General features: G+C 42.4%; 1 protein-coding gene across 3 annotated transcripts in view; it reads right to left on the reverse strand.

Annotated features, from left to right (window-relative positions):
- LOC120515670 (A disintegrin and metalloproteinase with thrombospondin motifs 16) overlaps positions 1-21,921 on the reverse strand; it is a 330,557-nt gene that overhangs the window by 211,856 nt on the left and 96,780 nt on the right. For all 3 annotated transcript variants that reach the window (XM_039736888.1, XM_039736889.1, XM_039736891.1), the window contains 2 exons: positions 6,593-6,795; positions 2,283-2,366 (listed from right to left, as the gene is read on the reverse strand). In XM_039736888.1, coding sequence (XP_039592822.1) covers positions 2,283-2,366; positions 6,593-6,795 — 287 coding nt within the window. The remainder of the gene's footprint in view (positions 1-2,282; positions 2,367-6,592; positions 6,796-21,921) is intronic.

A 21,921-nucleotide genomic window follows, 5' to 3' on the forward strand; every position in this document is an offset into this window, starting at 1 on the left:
ATTCACTATGTACAACATAGACCAGGCACTGCTCATCCTCTGCTTAATACCATCACTATGGTGGGATCATGCTATGGGGGTGTAGTAACAATGAGACTGATCAGAACTGAAGGAAGGATGAATGCAGCCAACTACAGAGAGGTCCCTAAAGACAACCTGCTCCAGAGTGCAGAGTGCCTCACGCCTTCTGAGTCTTCTGCGGAGATGAGAGAAATTGCATGAATGAAGACCACCACAACAGCACTCTATCGAAATGGTGTTCAGATGGAAGCCACTGCACTGTGGTGGGCTTGCGCCCAGTGTTGGCTGGGATTGGCTCCAGCAGACCCCCGTGAGCCTGTAGTTAGGATATTGCGGGTCGGATAATGGATGGATGGATGGATGGATAGAAGCCACTCTTGAGTAATATGAGCACCTTAAAGCATAAAGGGAAAAGATTCTCTGGTCTGAGGAGATAAAAATTCAACTCTTTGGTCACAACTCCAACGACTATGGCAAGGACCACGCACTGCTCATCACCTGCCTAATAACAACAACAATTATTTCTATAGCACGTTTTCATACAAATGATGACGCTCAAAGTGCTTTACAAGATGAAGAAAGAAAAAAGATAAAAATAAAATTAGACAATACTAATTAACAAAGAATTAATTAAGGTCCAATGGCCTGGGAGGACAGAAATAAACCAAAAAAAAAAATGAAACTCCATAAGGCTGGAGAAAAAAAAAAACAAAATCTGCAGGGGTTCCGAGGCCACGAGATACCATCTCTTTGGTGGGATTCAATATGCTATGGGGTGCTTCTCGGAGGCAGGGAAAGATGAATGAAGCCAAATACAGAGACGTCCTTGAAGAACACCTGCTCCAGAGGGCCCACCACCTCAGACTGGAGCAGTAATTCACCTTTCAGTTTGACAGTGACCCAACGTTTACAGCTTAGACAACACTGGGGTGGCTTCAGAACAAGTCTCTGAGGGTCTTGAGTGGACAGACTTAAACCCCATTGAACATCAGTGGAGAGTCCTGAAGATGGCAGTTTATAAATGAGAGGATGTGCTACGATGACTGAGATCAAATACCACAAAGTACTGAATTAAGGGTTTTGACTATGAATAAGTGAATCCATAATATGAATAACCGATTCCAGGTTTTGATTTTGAATGAATTTGCAAACCGTTCTGAAATAATATTTTCACTCATTATGGGTTGTAGATTAATGGGCAGAAATGGCAATTTGACCCATTTAAAATGAAATCTACATTGCACAGAAGAAAGAAAGAAAGAAAGAAAGAAAGAGGGTCTGAATACTTTCTAAATCCACCATTCATACTCACACTCACAAAGAATTCATTTGCAAACGTCAGTTGATTTGTTTGAATGCCTTTGGGGATGTCAGAGGAAATACCAGAATAGCGGAAGAAGAGAACGATTTCTCATTTTAAAACTGCACAATTTAAAGTGAATGTTAATAAAGCGGCTGGCGTGTTGGTACAGTTGGTAGCGCTGCTGCCTCTCAGTTAGGAGACCCGGGTTCACTTCCTGGGTCCTTCCTGCATGGAGTTTGCATGTCCTCCCCGTGTCTGCGTGGGGTTCCTCCCACAGTCCAAAGACATGCAGGTTAGGTGCATTGGCAATTCTAAATTGTCCCTAGTGTGTGTGTGTGTGTGTGCCCTGCGGTGGGTTGGCGCCCTGCTTGGGGTTTGTTTCCTGCCTTGCGCCCTGTTTTGGCTGGGATTGGCTCCAGCAGAACCCCATGACCCTGTAGTTAGGATATAGCGGGTTGGAAAATGGATGGATGGATGGATGTTAATAAAGCACTACATCACAAACATTTTCATTCTTGATTAATTCAATTCAGGGTCACATGGGACTGGGGATTGTCCTGCCAGTATTGGCCATTAAAGTGAAAAACATCCCTAGACAAAGTGATGGAAGTTAACAATTGCAATCAATCGTTCAATCAACCCATCAGACACATGTTTTAGGATATGGGAGGAAGAGCAGAACACACAACAAAGGAATTCCCACTTGGACACAAACCAAACTGTTTTATAGGTAAATCCTCCACAGTCTGAAAGAATGCACTTTAACGGGTGTGCAGATAAACCTGAGGCAGAACTGGAGGTGATCAGGATATCTAAGAACATCGGGAAATGTTGGTTTACTTAGGGAGGTAATTCATTATCTGTCCAGTTTTCTTAATCATGTGTTTTAATTTATTAGTGTATTTTTAGAGACTGATACTTAATTTGTGAATGGAAGTTGTAACAGAGCAATACTCACCTGATCGTCTTCAAGAAGAATTAATCCCACAATCACAATATTGATGTTTCCTCCTATAGTCCCATCTTTAAAAAGGGAAGAAACCTGTTGGCAGTAAAGAATCCCAGTGTTAATGACTAGCATTCAGAGGTCAGACTTTTGGGGGTCCAGCAGCACCAGGAACAAGGTGGACACCATTAAATGAATCTTTTCTCCCCATTCATTTATATTTATCCTTTCTTTTTTTTACCACCAATCATTGCATGTTGAACTGCATTCTCACTAAGCGGTCAACAATTTGGAATTACCCAGAAAGTTTTATGTTCTTGATAGAAGTTGAGATCACTCTAGATTAGGGACTGCAAAAATGCATCTATTTATGTCACATGACCTTAGCTTAACTTAAGGCTTCTTTAGGTCTTCAGAACATTTACAAAACATCAGGAGACAGATCATTCATTTCTGCGCTGTATGGCGTAAAGTATGAAAGTGGACAGGAGGTGAGAATGGCTCCTCGAAAATAATGACAGAATCTGAGAGGCCGGTTTTACACGAACGTGTCCGAGAGACGGAGTGCCGGTGAAGAGATTTCATACACACGCACAAATACAGAGGAAAGGCGCTGAATGTACACGTAGGTCAAGGTAACCCGTCTTTGATAAGTGGCATGGCTAGTTATTAATATGTGACTACGAGGCTTGGCTCCGTACTCGCTTCACTCGCCAACCCCCGGGTCTGCGCTACACGTTAGCCTCTTTGCGGCTCTGCCGCTCGGATATGGGGATGTGGATGTAGAATTCAAACAGATTGTTATTTTCATTGGAATTTTTACATATGCATAATAGAATTATTTTACATTACAGCAAGTAATTAACTGAAAAATAGTAAAACGTAATAATTTGAAAGTAAATTATGTTTCATGTTACGTTAGAGGAGTTTGCATGTTCTCCCCGTGTCTGTGTGGGTTTCCTCCGGGCGCTCCGGTTTCCTCCCACAATCCAAAGACATGCAGGTTAGGTGGATTGGCGATTCTAAATTGGCCCTAGTGTGTGCTTGGTGTGTGGGTGTGTTTGTGTGTGTTCTGTGGTGGGTTGGCACCCTGCCCAGGATTGGTTCCTGCCTTGTGCCCTGTGTTGGCTGGGATTGGCTGCAGCAGGCCCCCGTGACCCTATATTCGGATTCAGCGGGTTAGAAAATGGATGGATGGATGGTTACGTTAGAGCTATTCATTGCGTAACACGATTTTGTTGTTTGGCTTTTAAATTAACATGCAAATACTTTTTAAACTTACACTTTTACTGTAAAACTTCAGTAAAAACAATTTTTTAATTAAATTGTCGTCAATATCGCATTGTATTTTGATTCTGTGTTTGGACTTGCATCGTGACAATGCAACGTGTCACTGCCCGTGATTGAATTTCGTTTCTTTCTCTCTATTAAATAAAACGACTTTGTCGAATTCTAATGTTATCTGTGGAAGATGTACTCCATTAACTTTCTTTTTCTACAATAATTCGGGCAGTGTAAGACCGGATGGTGTTAACGGTTGTAGATATTCTACAGGATATTGTAAGTTGATGTTTTCATCTCCTGCACCATCACCACCAAATGTTTCAGCATAGTCTACTGATACGCATTTAACCAATTTGCCGTGTAATCGATTGACAATTTTCACATTATTTTTTTTGACTTCATCGTTTCTCTGTGCTAGGATTACCCGCGTAGTCGATTCTTGCGTTGATAACCCTTCGGGATGAAAGTGTTTAATAAGATTTGGACATAGTAAGTCTTTTGTTGGGAAGTTAAAGTGAGGAAAACGTAAAAATTTATAAGAGCTGAGGGAGCAGGAACTGTGTCTGACAGAAGCTTTCACATGAATGAGAGGTGAGAGGACTGCGGGCATGGGCCGTTAACTAGAAATGACTCAGAGGAGGACGGGACTTGAAAAAATCTCTCGGCAATAGTCTTGTCTCTTTTTTTTTTATAATAGAGAGACATTAATAAATTAATATTTGAAGTAATACCTGACAGGATGACAGTGTGCTACAAATAATATGTTGTGATATCCCATGCCACTGTTGAATTGATTACTCAGTTAATTAATTATCAGTTTTGCCTTTGGTAATGTCGGTAAATAATTCAAACAATTAACAAGACACCCACACCAGGGATGCCAAATGCATGTAGGAAAAGTGAGGGATCTGGGTTTTACTTTCCAGCTGGGTCATCAGAAATATCAAGCGATCAGTACAATTTACGAAAGAGGTTCATAAATCACCAAAAATCTACAATAAACACGTTCACGTTATCTTATGCCAGAATCCTCCTTTGTCTGGTCCAGATGACACATAGAGCTGTCCTACCCTTGCCAGTTCTCTTGGTTTTATGTGAGATCTTCCTGTGCTCTGTGCCACCTCTCGCCCGTCAGACACCTCACGACAAGTGCAATGAAGTAAAGTAATCCTCTGTAAAGATCGTAGACAGATATATTTTAAGACGTCTCTTCTAGGAGTATGCTGTATTTTAGGAGAAGCTCATTTCCTCGTCTGCTGCCTTGTTAATTATGTCACTGAGGTGAGAAGGAAAAAAAAAAAAAGTTCTGTCTTCAGCCTGCCAAGTCAGATGATGTCTGATGACTTCAGGGAATATTTAAAATAGCCGTACATACTGAATATCCAGCCGCACTATGTCATACTTTAACCTGCTGCTATTTTAATTGATCAGAGAGAGCTGGCAACATGGCAGGCTGTGATCGCTCAAGTATTCCAATGGCTATTTAAAACAGGGCCTAGTACTTGGCAGCCAAAGGTCAGATAAGGTGTCATGAAGTCATTATCAGCCTTTCAATAAAGCCATTACTGTGACTTTGATTTACCAAGGTGTACTTATAATGTACAGTGCATTGAGAAAGTATTCAGACACCTTCGCCTTCTGCACACTTGATCAGGTTGTACACTTCATTTTAAATGGATACATTTGCCATTTGGCCCATCAACCTACACTCAATAACAAAAGTGAAAACTTTCTTTTTTTCCAGAAAGGCTTGCAAATGTATTAAAATTCAAAACCAGATATAGAAGTACTCAGCCCCTTTGCTCTGGCACTCCAGACGGTGCCCAGGTCCATCCTATTTTCTTTAATTCTCCTTGAGGTGCGTCCAGAACTTGATTAGATTTTACCTGTGGCAACGTGAAGTGATTAGACGTCATTTGGAAAGGCATCCACGTGCCTGTGCATGAAGGTCCACAATTCACAGTGCAGGACAGGACATGGAGTCCAAGACCTCCACAATCAGATTGTGGTGAGGTATAAATGAGGGAAACATTTGTGGACCCTTACTGACCCTGAGACCCCCATGTATTTATCTCCTCCAAAAGAGTCAGAGAACCTCAGAATTGGACAATGCTTCACCTTTCATCATGACAATGACTTGAAGCACACATCCAAGACAATACTTGGGGTGGCTTTGGGACAAATTTCCGAATGTCCTTGAGCAGCCCTGGATTTAAACCCCATAGAACTTCTATGGAGAGACCTGAAGACTGTAATGGAAGCACCTGTAAACTGTGATCTAACAGAGTGTGAGAGGGTCTTCCTGGAAGAATAGGATAAACTGCCCAAACATATCCATTGTGAGAGACGGCCAGCAGTTTATTCCGGCCAACACTCCCAGACCGCCAGATGGAGACCTCCCTGAAACATGGAGGTGGCCCGAATTCCCGCAGAGCATCATAGACATTAGAGTTTTACTTCACAGCCCTGTTGTATACCGTGGTGGCCGCCACGGGACGCTGCAGGGAGGCACGATCGTTTCTATTAGAGCCCGGAAGTACTCCCTAGACATGGGGACGGAAGAAATGAAGTACTTCCGGGCTGAAGGAAAAGGAAAAGTTTTCATCTGATCTGGAAGTGCTATGGCATCACATGGACTGAAGGACAGAAGCACTTCGAGGTCGCGGACTATAAAAATGACTGTGGGAAACCCAGCAGACTGAGCCAGAGTTGGGAGGAAGTGCGACAAAGCTGCTGGGTGGAGAGGAGGATTGATTATTGTTATTATTGATTTATTTTTTGTGTAGTGTGGAGGTGGAGGTGCTTTGTGCAGATAATTAAAGAAATTAAATTCATTTCTGATATTTTATCTGGTGTCTGAACGTGTTGTCTGCGGGTTTCCCGGGGAAACAGCAACCCCTACTGTCACACCATTTAAAATGAAGTGTTCACCATCTGAATACTTTCTGAATCCACCGTACGAAAATTGAGCTCTGCTATAAAACGAAAATGTAGTCAAAAGCATAAATCCTCCATAAACTTATCAGGGAAAGAATTACCATATTCAGAATAGTTAAGACGTAAGTAGTTATATTTTCATTTCCATGGTTTTCCATCATCTTCCTGTCCACTACCACCAGAGTCTCAACATTCAGCTGCTTGTTCCTATGGGACTTGAACATTACTGATCGTTTGGTTCTGGATAAGTACTTATATTCATCTGGCAAAATGTAAATGTCTTCTTCTGGAGGCTTGGGCATATCTAAATTATAAGGAAATAAAAAAGAAAGAGTGACAATGACACCTGTAGGATAACGTTATATCATTCATTTTTATAATCAAAAATAGAACAGTCTTGTTAGTTACAGTAAGTACTGTATAAAAATAAAATACACATCTCAGTTCATATCTTCCCATTTCTATCATTTTCCTGCTACAAACTACAGTGATGGAAACAAATCAAAATTGGTTGTAAAAGGAATGGAGAACAAATGAAGTGGACTGAAAAACAAAGCACCGTTTGTTTTCTTAAATGGATTAAATGAAAGATGAGAAGAGAACCATCGTGTGCAGGAGAGCCACTTCATTCTGCCTCTCCCCACCATGCCCAGTTGAAAGGGAAGCCATGGGAGAAGACGTTTCTGGTTTTGTTCAAAAAGCGGACGCCATCTCCTTCTTGTTGTTTGTTTTAGATGGGCCTAACCCTACTACAAACCCTGAAGTTAAGGTTCGTGGGGGAAAGGCTAAGTACACCAGGGTCCCTAATCTTTAAAGATTTAGAGTAGGTGTCTAATCTTAAAATAGTGTAAGGGTGCCTAATCTTAAAAGCAAGTGGCATCCGCTTTTTGAACAAGACCCAAAGTTTCTCCCCTCCTCTAACCAAGCAGCATTAGGTTCAAGGACTCAATGCCACTCTTGAATTTAGAGTCACCTGTCATTCTACACCACGGGTGTCGAACTCCAGTCCTGGAGGGCCACATTGGTTGCAGGTTTTCATTCTAACCATCTTCTTCATTAGTGACCAGTTTTTGTTGCTAATTAACTTCTTTAGCCTTAATTTTAATTAACTTGACTCAGGCCCCTTAGTCGTTTCTTTTTTATCAATTAGCATCCAAACAATACTGAGACACAAAACGAGCTGCCATATGACCAGCTCACCTCTGCCCATCATACAATATCTGAAAATAAAGAAAGTTGAAGGTCTCAGTAAGGTTGATCCCTCTGCTCACCAAAACATTTTGACACTGTTCTTAGAAAAAAACAGAAAATCAACAGTTTTGGAAATGTCTGCTGTGGCAGAATGAGAGCAGCAGCAAGCCATGATATTCAATAACGGCTTTAATCAACTCCTTCAGGGCTGATGTCGACTTTTGTCAAAAGGAGGAGTTGACAATGGTGATCGACTGTAAACATTGACGAAACTAACTGTTATGTTTTAGTTGGACTCTCGTTGCTAGAAGGAAAGTTAGATAGTGACCCGACATTTGCGCGATAGACATATGAGCGCCGACAAAATAGCACTCATTAAAATGCGGCGTCAAAATCATGCAGACAAAATCACGCCGACAAAATTGTGAAAGTTTCATTAAATATGAATTACTAGTTTAAAGCATGTATAATAATGTTTATTTTAGAAGTCAATATAATGAGACACGGCACGCAGATAGTCCTTAAGATCACGCCCTGCATATGTAGGAAGAACTGCAGCAAGACGTCTTGATAGTTGAGCGTATTTAGACTTGCTGGCTGCCTGACTGTTGGTAATTCCGCTTTGTATACGATGCGTTATGCCAACCCTCGACTGAGTTATTTGTTCGAGGCATGCCATCAGCAACACGTTCTTGCATGTTCCACATGGTGATAGGAAACAACGGGTTGGCTCGTCAATTACATCTCAGTCGACCAACGTAATTGTCCTCCCAGTAATCATTAACATCCTGGAGATTTTCGGGTCTACTCTCACTCAGTTCATCGAAAGCGGACCCAACATCTTCTGGAGGAACGAAAATCAGTGCAATTAGCATCTTTGAATACAGTTATAACCTAGCACATAATGTGTACATAATGCGCACGTATGTGTCCCACTCTCTTGCCCACTCTCGCGATTTTGTCGGCGCGCATTTGTCGAAAATCAGTTAGCGAGTTTGTCAGCGCTCATTTGTCCGTCGTGGTTTTGTCAGTGTTCATATGTCTATCGTGCTTTTGTTAGTGAACCAGTTAGATTCATTTTTTTGACCAAGATTTCCTGCGCTCGCGTGAGTAGCAAGGCGCAAACAACAGCCAAAATGGGACTGACATCTGACGAGAGATCAAAGCGAATCCGTAAAGCAAAATACTCCATGGATGATGTTTTGCCTATTATTACCTCTGAACTGGACTATGACTTGTCGGACTCCGATTTTGATACAAGTTATCGAAAACGGATGTGAGGTTCCAGCTTCAGCTGATTGGTCCCCAGCTAATCGTGGTACTGACAATGTTTGCCAGGGAGGACTGCCATTTAACAGCGACAAAAGGAAGAAGCCAGATTGCAATGCACTGCGGCCGTGATCGCTGCTGCTGCTGCTGCCCCAGTGAAGACAGCCTGGCAGCAAGCTTGCTGCACAGTCTTGGCAAACTGTTGATTTCTGTGTTGAAACCATTGCTTTTCAGAAACTGTCTTTGGGAAAAAACATTCAGCCCTCAAAGAGTTAATAAACAATAACAAAGTCACGTCTGGTTTGTGCTATTTGACGTCTGAGGTTTTGACTTTTCTTATTTGAGTGATCGTTAGTTATGTCTTGATATGCTATATCATAGTATTCAAAGACGCACTTACTTTCTCATAGAAATTACATGAATTAATTGTTAGTCTCTGTTTTAGAGCTATTTTTTCCACCTTTCGTCCCTGGTTTGAATATTTTTCCAAAAAAAAACACACAAAGCAATGGTTTCACACATTAACAACAAAAATCTGCTTCTCATTAAGAGATTGGTTGGAGTGAAATTGGTTGAGGTTTGAAATCCCAGTTTAGCTGGTCATCTGTTGGCTCGTTTCACGCCTCATTTCTGTTTGGCTGCCATTTAATGAAGAAAAGAATCAATTCAAATGACTGAATCCTTGAAAACAGGGCTATTAAAATGAAGGGAAAAAGAAGTTAATTAGCAGTGAAAACTAGTCACTGATTAGGAAAAGTAATAAAATGAAAACCTGCAGCCACTGAAGCTCAACACCCCTGATCTACACTATTGGTCAAAAGTTTAAGAACACCTCCAATTTTCCAGATTTTCTTTAGTAATGGGGTCTTGTACCATGTTAGCCATAATGGATGCAATGATAACTCAAGCAAAATGACACCTTTTATTGGCTAACTGAACAGATTGCTTCCAGTTTCCAGACATACAGGTTAGGTGGACTGGCACCTTATCCAGAGACTGTCTCTGCCTTGTGCTCTTTGCTTGCTGGCATAAGCTTCAGGCCCTTGTTGACCCTGCTCAGAAGTAAGCAAGTTTAGAAAAGGGTATGGTATGCTGTACATACAAATTCATAAATGTTTTCTAAATGAGGACATCAGAGGGTCAGCTCAGGTGGGACGGTTGGGAGATAAAGTCAGAAAGTTGAGATTGCGTTGCTTTGGACATGTACAGAGGAGAGATGCTGAGTTTATATGAGAGAAGGGTGCTAAGGATAGAGCTGTCAGTTAAGGGGAACAAATGAAGGCCTAAGAGGAGGTTTATGGATGTGGTTTGAGAGGACATGCAGGTGATGGGTGTGACAGAACAAGATAATGAGGACAGGAAGAAATGGAAAAGGATGATCTGCTAAGACAACCCTTAACAGGAGCAGCCGAAAGAAAAAGGAGAAGAAGAAGAAGATAACATATTTCAGCTCTCCTCATTGGTAAACCTATTGTGTCTTTTGCCTCATTCCAGAAGGGAAGATATTTACAGGAGAAGGCAGCGACACTGCCTGCCCTACATTCGACATATCGTGGGTGTCCATATATTCTATATGTCTCCGCACATTTTTACATCAGATAGAAATATTCAAAAGCAAGTGTTTATTTCATTCACTAAGTATCTTTTTCATCATGTCAATTACTCAACTTACGTGAACTGAAATTGAAAGAATGACCTCCCACCTGAAGTACTTTTATTGTCTCTTCTTACCTCCACAGAGTTCAAAAGTTGCTGGTATGTTTTTATGCAGCGAGAGAGGACATGAAGGTGATGAGTGTGACAGAGCAAGAGGACAAGGACAGGAAGAGATGGAGAAAGATGTTCCGCTGTGGCAACCCCTAACAGGAGCAGCCGAAAGAAGAACTGAAATATTCCATTGGCACAAGTATTGAGACTCTCGAAATCTGGCTTGGGTACACCCCATTCTATTGATCATCACTGAGATGTTTCTACACCTTGATCGGAGTCCACCTGTGGTCAGAAAGACACACGCCAGTCTGTAGAAGGTCCCACCGTTGAACAAAAACCAAGCCTAGAAGTTACAGGAATTGCCTGCAGAGCCTAGAGACGGGTGTGTGTCAAGGCAGAGATCTGAGGAAAGGTTACAACAAACGTTTCGGCAGCATTGTAGGTTTTCAAAAGCATTATGTCACCCAGAATTTTAAATGAAAGAAGTTTGGCACCAATACTACTCTTTCTAGGGTTGGCCACCTGACCAAATTTAACAGTCATGGGATGAAGGGCACTGGTAAGACAGGTGGCCAACAAAACTGATAGTCACTCTGGCTGACCTCTGGAGAACCTGTGTGGAGATGGAAGAAACTTTCAGAAGGACAATCACCATGGGACTGCTTCACTTATCTTGGCTTTATGGCAGAGTAGCCAGATATCACATGGAAGTCTTCTTGGTGTTTGCAAAAAGGCACCTAAAGTGGTCTCAGACTGTAAAGAAAGAAGATTCTGTGGTCTGATGAGATCAAGATTGAGCTGTTAATGGTCTCAGTTCTAAGCATCACGTCTTGAGGAATCCAGGCACTTCTCTTCACCTGCCCAATACCATTCTGTTAGTGAAGTGTGGTGTCTGGAGCATCATGCTGTGGGGTTATTTTTCGGCGGCAGGAACTGGGAAACTATTCAGAGTTGAGGGAAATGGAGAAAACCGCAGAGATATCCTTAATGAAAACGTGCTCTAATGTGCTCTGGACCTTAGACTGGGATTGAAGGCTCACCTTCCAACATGGCAATGATCCTAGGCACAAAGCAAAGATAACACAGGAGTGGCTTAGTGATAACTTTGGAAAGGTCCTTGAGTGCCCAGTCAGAGCCTTGACTTGAATCCAATCGAACATTTCTGAAGAGACCAGAAAATAGCAGTCCACTTAAGGTCATCTACCAACTAGAGGGACTTGGACAGCAGACAGGCTTGGGCAGATTTGTGGCAGATGAACTTTAATGTCAGTAAATGTAACGTATGACATGTAGGAAGTAAAAATGTGAGGTTTGAATACACAATAGGAGGTCTGTGCGTCTTATGAGAAGGATTTAGGAGTCGTGGTGGAGTTGACACTATCAACTGGCAGTGTTCAGAAGCCATTAAGAAGGCTAACAGAATGTCCGGTTATATAGCGCCCTGATGTGTGGAGTACAAGTCACAGGAGGTTCTGCTGAAGCTTTATAACACACTGGTGAGGCCTCATCTGGAGTCCTGTGTGCAGTTTTGGTGTCCAGGATAAAAAAAATGACATAGCAGCACAAGAGAAAGTCCAGAGAAGAGCAACTAGGCTGATTCCAGGACTACGGGAGATGAATTATGAGGAAAGATTAAAAGAGCTGAGCCTTTATAGGAGATTAAGAGGAGACCTGACTGAAGTGTTTAAAATTATGAAGGGAATTAGTCCAGTGGATCGAGACTGTGACTTTAAATTAATTCATCAAGAACATCGGGACACAGTTGCAAACTTGTTAAGGCTAAATTTCACACAAGCATTAGGAAGCTTTTGTTCACACAGAGAACCACAGACACGTGGAATAAGTGACCAAATAGGGTGGTGGACAATAGGACTTTAGGGACCTTCACAACTGACTGAGATGAAGACTGGACTCCTTCTGTACTGTGTCTCTTTGGAGAATACCTGGGTACCGATGGTTTGACTTTGTGTCGCTCATGGAGTCCCAAATGAGTTTCATTACCTGCATTGTGAGGGAGCGTTAGTTACGGCACTACGGCCATGTGGCGCGATTCGCCGAGGGTGATCCGGCTAACAAGACTCTCATTGTTAAGGACCCGAATGGCTGGACCAGGCCAAGGGGATGCCCATGTAACACCTAGCTGCGGCAGATAGAGGGTCATTTCCGGAGGGTGGGACTGGAGTGCGTGTCTGCCTGGGGGGTTGCCAACCAGGACCCCAAGCTGTTTCGTCGTGTGGTGGGTGCAGTAACATGCTGTACCAGTGAATGCTCCCCAACTTGACCTGACCTGACAACTTGACTTGATGTTATTTTGGAAGAATGTCAGGTTATATAGTGCCTTGATGTGTAGAGTTCAAGATGGATATGCTGAAGCTTTATAACACAATGGTGAGGCATTATCTGGAGTCCTGTGTGCAGTTTTGGTCTGCAGGATATAAAAAGGACATAGCAACACTAGAGAAAGTCCAGAGAAGAGTGACGAGGCTGATTCCAGAGCTAAGGGAGATGAGTTATGAGGAAAGATTAAAAGAGCTGAGCCTTTAAAGAAGATGAAGAGGAGACCTGACTGAAGTGTTTAAAATTATGAAGGGAATTAGTCCAGTGGATCAAGATGGTGACTTTAAAAAAAGTTCATCAAGAACACGGGGACACAGTTGGAAACTTAAGGGGAAATTTCACACAAACATTAAGAAGCTTTTCTTCAAATAGAGAACCACAGACATGTGGAATAAGTGACCAGGTAGTGCGATAGACAGTAGGACTTTAGGGACTTTCAAAAGTCGACTTGATGTTATTTTGGAAGAATGTCAAGTTATATAGCACCTTAATGTGTAGAGATCAAGTCCATGGAGGTTCTGCTCAAGCTGTATAACACAGTGATGAGGCCTCATCTAGAGTCCTGTGTGCAGTTTGGGTCTCCAGGCTACAAAAAGGACAAAGCAGTGCAGGAAAAGGGCCAGAGAAGAGCAACTTGGCTGATTCCAGGGCTACAGGGGATGAGTTGTGAAGAAAGATGAAAAGAGCTGAGCCTTTAAAGGAGATTAAGAGGAGACCTGATTACAGTGTTTAAAATTATGAAGGGAATTAGTACAGTGAATCGAGACGGTGACTTTAAAATAAGTTCATCAAGAACACGGGGACACAGTTGGAAACTCATGAAGGGTAAATTTTGCACAAACATTAGGAAGTTTTTCTTCACACAAAGAACCACAGACACTTGGAATAAGCTACCAAGTAGTGTGGTAGACAGTAAGAGTTTAGGGGCTTTCAAAACTCGACTTGATGTTATTTAAAAAGAATTAAGTGCACAGGACTGGTGAGTTTTATTGGGCTGAATTGCCAGTACTCATCCAGATTGTTCTAATGGTTTGACTTGACAGAACTTGAGAGGATTTGCAGTAAAGAATGACAGAAAATCTCCATATCCGGGTGTGTGAAGCTTGTCGTGTCAGACCCAGGAAGACTCCAGGCTAGAATCTTGGCCAAAGAGGCTTCAAAGAAGTTCTGAGGAAATGGTCTGAAATACTTGTGTCAATGGGATATTCGTTTTTTATTTTATTTTTAATATATCTGCAAGAATTTCTAAAACCCTGTTTTCACTTTATCATTCTGGGGTATTGAGTGTTACTCAATGAAGGGAAAAAAAAATGAATTGAAATGATTTTAATCTTAAGACTATTGTGGAAGAAACCTGTGAGGAAGACAGGAATACAGTAGTTCAAATCAATCAGCTTTTCATTGAGTCATAGATGAGTATGTGAATTCATGCTTTGCAAGGCAGGAGAGCAAAGTCGTATTTTTTGACTGGCATTTTATAAGTTCTTCTTCCTCCCCTTTCCCTTTATTTATAAAAAAAAAAACCCCAAAACATAGCATCAGGTGGTGCAGTGAGTAGCGCTGCTGCCTCGCAGTTCGGAGACCTGGGTTCGCTTACTGGGTCCTGAGTTTGCATGTTCTCCCCGTGTCTGCGTGGGTTTCCTCCGAGTGCTCCGTTTTTGTCCCACAGTCCAAAGACATGCAGGTTAGGTGCAGTGGTGTTTCTAAATTGTCCTTGTTGGGCGTGTGCCCTGCGGTGGGCTTGCGCCCTGCTGGGGTTTGTTTCCTGCCTTGCACCCTGTGTTGGCTGGGATTGGCTCCAGCAGACCCCCAGGATATAGCGGGTAGCGGGTTGGATAATGGATGGATAGATGGATATCATTTACTTTAGCATTTTATTTTATATTGGCTCCAGCAGACCCCCGTGACCCTGTGTCCGGATTCAGCGGGTTGGATAATGGATGGATGGATGGATGGATTTTATTTTATTACACTAATGGGGCATCTCTTTCTATTTGTTTTTTTTTTTTTTTACTTGTCAGACAGACCCTAAAGAAGGAAAGGTCATCTTTCTTTTGTCAAACAGACACAATCCTAAAGAAACTGGAAATTGTCCTAAGTCAGCTTACTGCACCCTGTCTTATGCCAGATGCCTGTATGAATAACCTGCCATTATAGCAAAATAGCTTTGTCAGCTATGAACCCTAAGTAGTTTGCAAGCATTCATTCATTCATTTTATTTATAAAGCACTTTACATTTGTAGTAAATCTCAAAGTGCTACATAAAAAGTTTAAACAGAGACAAAACAAGATAAAAACAGAGATAAAACAACAATAATTAGTGGCCTGCAAAGGCTCGGCCACCCATTGTATGAAGTTTGGTCACGGCAGTAAGTATTTGCAAAGCGGAGGTTTCTTGTAGTGGATTGTAATATAAGGAGTTCCTTAAGATATTGTGGAGCATTATCAGTGAATACACTGATGAGTGAGCAAATGGAGTTTGTATTTAATACGGAGGTGAATTGAGAGCCAATGAAGTGACCGAAGGATTGGTGAAATGTGTTCATATTTCCGCACCCTCATCAGGATCCTTGCGGCATTATTTTGAATTTGTTGGAGCTTTTGAAGGCTCTTGTTGGGTATCCCGATGAGGAGTGCATTACAATAGTCCAGCCTGGAAGAGACAAAGGCATGAATCAGCTTTTCAGCATCACAGAGGGTGAGGCAGGGACAGAGATTGGCTAGGAGATGAAGGAGATGATGGACATAATAATAATAATAATAACTAGCCAACCCACGGCAAACCATAAGCCGCATAATCAGCCCGGTTTTTTAATGATTTTTAAGCACAGGGAGAAAATTAACATTTGAAAAATCAGAAATGTATTAAATCAGCAAGAAAAGCAACATTGTAACAATGCACGGAACGAACCAACACACAATCGTCCGTGACTGAAAACTGGTGGACCACCATCGCGCCTTCTCCTGCCAGACGGAGGGATGGGGGTGCACGACACTCAGTGTGGAACGGGAGGAGAGGAGAAGGACGTCCATTCAGCTCCCTCCGTCATGCTAGTCTGCTGATTTCTCGTTCAGCATGCACTGCCCGCACATGTGCCCACCTCCAACTCGTCACTTGAGTCGTTGGCTGCTTTTCTAAATATAATCCACCAAGACACCCGACCACGGTAGTAGCGAGGTTGGAGGGGGGTGTGTACAAAGGGTAGGGACGTAACCAGTGGGAGCGTATGAGGCGCACTTAGTGGGAATTCCACAGTTTGCAGCCCGAATGGGGTTCAACGGCTTACCCACGCCTCTCCGCACTGGGTAGACACACGCTCAATCTCGTGCATAATTATTTATTGAATGCTAAACACTTCTGGAAAGACACGCTTGTCTAAAATGGGATGGTGTGAGAATACAACAGCAAGCGAATGAAAAGATGGAACTCTGGAGAGAGCAAAATACAACACAATAGTGAACCCGCGGCATGATAAACGCCGCAAAATTATTTATTGATGGTTGAACACTTCTGGAAAGACACAGTTGTCTAAAAAGGGAGAGTTTGAGGATACAACAGAAAGTGAATGAAAAGATGGAACTCTGGAGAGAGCAACATATAATTGTCGGTGAGTGAAGAAGACGCATGTTTGTCGCAGATGCGAATTGCTGTATGCAGCGTGTAAAACAGTTTGCTATGGTGCACGCGGTCGTGCGTCGTAACCGAAAACTCACTTTTTAAAGACTGCTTACTTCATTGTGTTTTAACCTCAGTTGTAAAGGAATGCTTTAAGGATGCCATGGGATACCCCTCGCAAACCATTTCACACGCTGCATATGGCGACTCACCTCCGTGAGAAACACGCCTCTATGAACAGTCAAGATGACTCGGAGGTACATGAGGCCTCTACGACAGACGAATATAAATGACGCCGTTCTTTCTGTGTCGTCGCGTCTGAGTTGGTGGGTGTGGCTCCTCCCTGCGTGCGCCATAGGTGTCTTACTTGTCGGCGGCTTAGTGAATCCACGCGGCTTTCCATGGGTGTCTTGCCTTAGTGAATTATATATATAGATAATAATACATTTTATTTATTTGTAGGCGCCTTTCTAAACACTCAATGACACTGAACAATAGATAAAACACAGATTATAAACAAAAGTAAAATACAAAAATTAAAGTTAGACAGAGCAATTGTAATCAAAGAGAAAAAGCAGTCTTAAACAAATGAGTTTTAAGTTTAGATTTGAAAAGTGAAAATTATTCAATATGTCTAAGCTCAGATGGTAGTGAGTTCCAGAGCTGGGGAGCAAAGCATTCAGTTGTGTTCATAGTGGTAAGACGAACGAAGGGGACAGTCAAGTGGATGGAGGAAGAGGATCTGAGGGTACGGGAGGGAATGGCAACATGGAGGAGGTCAGACAGATATGGAGGGGCAAGCTTGTGGAGAGCTTTACACGTTAGTAGGAGAATTTTGAATTGAATTCGGAACTGAACTGGAAGCCAATGAAGCTGCTGCAAAAACGGGAGTGATGTGGTGAATTGAGGGGGTTCTAGTAATGATGAGGACGGGCAGCCGAATTCAGCATCAGTTGAAGCTTATAAAGAGATTTGCGGGAAAGACCAAAAGAAAAGGGAATTGCAATAATCTTGACGAGAAGTGACAAGGCTATGAACAAGGATAGCAGTGGTGTGGGGAGTGAGGGAAGAGGGGGCGAATACGATTAATGTTACGCAAGTGGAGATATGCAGACCGGGAGATGTTATTGATGTGGGACTGAAAGGATAAAGTACTGTCAAGGATGACACCCAGACAGAGGGGAGACAGAGGAATTATCAACAACAAATGAAAAATGATCAGTTTTGGATAATGTTGATTTTGTACCAATGAGGAGAACCTCAGTTTTGTCACTTGTTATTTAATTTAAGAAAATCTGAAGAAAACCAGGACTTGATTTCTGCTATGCAATCAGTAAGTGAGGAGGGTGGAAAGGAAGCAGCAGGTTTGCTAGTGAGATAGAGCTGGGTGTCATTAGCATAACAGTGGAAGCTAATGTTATATTTACGAAAGATATTGCCGAGGGGAAGGAGGTAAATAATGAAAAGGAGGGACACCAGGACAGAGCCCACCTGAAGTAACAGCAGTGGGCTGGGATGTGAAAGTGTTAAGCTGAGCAAACTGAGTGCAGCCTGAGAGGTAGGATCTGAACCAATCTAACTTGTGTATCAAATGACAGATGGGAGTGTAAATTGACACCCAAATTTGTAACAGAGGGGGAGAGGGTAATGGTATGACCAGAAAAGGAAATACAATTTACAGAGGAATGAAGTTGATGGGGGTACCAATTAAAAGATCTTCAGTTTGGGTGCTGTTCAGCTTAAGGAGGTTCTTGGACATCCAGGCCTTAATCTCATCCAAGCAGGAGAAAAGGGTTGATGGAGGTGTAAGAGAAGTTGGATCCAGTCTCACACAGAGCTGCATATCATCGGCATAGCAATGGAATGAAACCCCATGCCTGCAGATAATGTGACCCAGGGGTAGCATATACATGTTGTGACAGATTAGGGTTTTCTCGCACCCTTGTACCCTCGGACCACACGTCAGACACCAGATAAAAGTCCAAATAATTATTTATTATAATAATTATGTGCACAAAGCACGCTCCTCTCCACAATTCTCCAATAATAATCACAACAAACCAATCCTCCACTCCCAGACGCTTAGCCACTCAACCTCCCAACTCAGCTCATCGTCTGGGAGCTCCCACAGTCCTTTTATATTCCCTGACCCGGAGGTGTTCCTGCCCAACAGTCCACAAGTCCTTATTCCTTCTGGGTCAGGGTAAATAGTCCTTTTCTCACCCCGGAAGCCAGTCGCTCTTCCTATGACGAACTTCCGGGTCATAGGGCACGAAGAACTCTTCGGTCCTCCCTGCAGCTCCCTCTCATGGCATCCAGCAGGGCGGTGCATAAAAACTCCATTGTCCATGATGCCCTGCTGGTCTTCTGGGGACCTCCATGCTGCAAGGAGGGCTCCACCTGGTGGCTTGGGGGTATTGGCCGGGATAAACAGCCAGCCATCCTCCACAATGTTAAAAAGGGTCGGCCCAAGGACTGATCCTTGTAGGACCCAGCAGGTGACAGCTAATTTTTCTTTCACACTACAACATAACAAAAGGTGTAAAAAAAATGAAGGGGTCTCAAAACCTTCCAAAGGCACTGCACGTTATGACAGCACCAACTCACACAAGGTAGGAACCAAATTCTGAAAGCAATCCGATGGAGAACTGAACACGGTCTTCTGGAGATGTGTGGCAGCAACAGTAAAAACTGTCCCGTGGCATACAGAAAGTAACCAATGAAACCGTTTCACCAACTCTCCTTTAATTTAAATTCGTTTAGGCAAGCTGAAGGGAAACCATTGAAAATCAAATCGCTGCCACGCCAATTCCTCCTCCCAGCATAGGATTCACCCATGATGACCCTGCTGCTCCCACCACCACTCAGATAAAAAGAGGATTTGTGTCCATCTCGGCGGAGAACGTCTTTCTAGTATACTTGTGGTCTGACTAAATGCGTCACAAGGTCAGCTTGATTTTTGATCCGCGTAGCACCTGCTAACATGACATCCCACTGGGCCACAAATTAAATTTCCTTTTAATTTGTTTGAAGCTGAATGTGCCCAAGCAAGCATGGAAGCACAATCAATAAATAAACACGCAAGCAAACAAGGACCAAAGGACATTCCTAACAGTTCTATCGCAGTGAATTCCCTTTGAATGTAAGCAGAAGGAGTATGTTTTCAATTAATTTTTTTTTGTTTGCGATTTATTTCTTGGTTCATATTGAAAAGGCCTATTTAATTCACGGCACACTTCCTCATGCAGTCCAAAAGATTCATGTCCCATCACTTTCCACCCACTTGGCAGCAACTCCAGTCAATTCTATTAATATTAGCTCACTAATCCAATGACTCTGCAATGTTTCTGAAACATTTTGAAGTCATCATTTTTTTTCCTTTCCTTTCCTTTTTATCGATTGTCATCCAAACATAATGATATCACATTGGTCCTGACCCAAAATGTTTTTGTGTGTTTTTATGCACTGCCACATTTCATTTCGATCACTCCCACAGTTTAAACTTAAAACGTATTTTCCAGCATTCATCTTGACAGATATCTGTATGTACTTCCTATGTTTTTATTCTCGTTTCCATAGAGAGGAGGAAAAAATTCCACGCATTTATGAAAAAGACACGTCTGACTGGCCACAAAACATCTTTCTGATTTAGGTGAGGTTAATTATAAGGTCCTTGGGGTCTGTGACCAAATTAATGGCTTATGAGAATGCAAGGGTTGTGAAGAGATAATACAGGATTTAAAAAATAAAAAACAGAAACTTTTTTAATATATCATCATGCATCTGTGTGTTGGGGACATCATCGGGGCTCCCGTGAAATTCTAACAATACCACTCCAAAACAGAGAGGGGGCGCTGTCATGAATTGCCTGTTTTTGTCCACCTGGAATCGTGAGGCTCATTCATAGGACAACCAGTGAGCCTGTTCTGCTTCAGCCCAGTAACTCCACCCTAGTAACTCCGCCCTGGAGGCCCAACAGGAAGTCAGCATACACTCTGGAGCCCGCTTCGAAAGGTGACAGAGCACTCTCATCTACCTAGAACAGCTTATGAAACATTGTCAGCTCTGTTTTACATTTCTATTAAATCGGGCTCTCCACCTGGAACCCCAACTCTTATTAACACTTCTTCCTTTGAACCTCTACAATAGAAACACAGTATTTTATACCTGTATATGGAAGAGAAGGTCTGTGATACGGTTTGCATATTTGCATCTGGAGATCCACAAAGGGAGAAAATGAATCACGTATCATAAAGTAGTTTTTATTCCTGAGCTTTCAACCCCGACCAGGGGTCTTCATCAGAGGATACTGCTTAGACTTACAAGTATTAAAGGCAATATATAGCAATAACTTACGTGGCGGGTGGGGAGGGGTGGCTAGGTCCGTTGGGGTATTGGGTGTAAAGTCTTGTTTATTATGAGTAAGTTCTTGTTAAGTTTGCATATGCTGGATTTATGTGCAAGTGTCTGTTGATGGCGTTCTCATTTGATAACCAGGATTCGGCCAGCTGTCTGGCACTTTTAGTATTGGCTTTAAATTTTACTTGTACATCGTCCCAATTAAATGTATGTCCCGTTGATTTAGTATGCGTATAGATCAATGATAATGAGTCCTTTCTTCTGACGGTGTTGCGGTGTTCCTGTATACGTGTTGCGATTCTTTTTGAAGTTTGTTAAATGTATACCGCTGAGCGCGAACTGCATGGAAAGCTGTACACTGCGTTTCGTGTTTCTGCTGTCGATTTCTTGCTTTTCGCATTAAAGAGGACCGTACGCAGATTGTTCGTGGGTTTGTGTGCTATTCTGATGCCTGACTTGGCCAGGATGCGTGCTGCACCTTCAGACACATTGTGGTGATAAGAGAGTGAGTGCCAAGTGGGGTGGGCAGTCTGATTCAAGTTGATCGTTTGCTGAGTTTTTTGGCGCCTTTTGACCTAGCCACCCCTCCCCACCCACCACGTAAGTTATTACTATATATTGCCTTTGATTCTTGTAAGTCTAAGCATTATTCTCTGATGAAGACCCCTGGTAGGGGTTGAAAGCTCAGGAATAAAAACTACTTTATGATACGTGATTCATTTTCTCCCTTTGTGGATCTCCAGCTGCACATATATTATATATATATATATATACTAGCAAAATACCCGCGCTTCGCAGCGGAGAAGTAGTGTGTTAAAGAAGTTATGAAAAACAAAAGGAAGTGTTAACATGATTGTCAATGTAATTGTTTTGTCACTGTTATAAGTGTTGCTGTCATCAAAGATTTGATTATCATTATTTCTTTCAATCAGGTTCGTATATGGAGGA

Source organism: Polypterus senegalus, chromosome 15 (genome assembly GCF_016835505.1).
Source record: "Polypterus senegalus isolate Bchr_013 chromosome 15, ASM1683550v1, whole genome shotgun sequence".
Taxonomy (NCBI): domain Eukaryota; kingdom Metazoa; phylum Chordata; class Cladistia; order Polypteriformes; family Polypteridae; genus Polypterus; species Polypterus senegalus.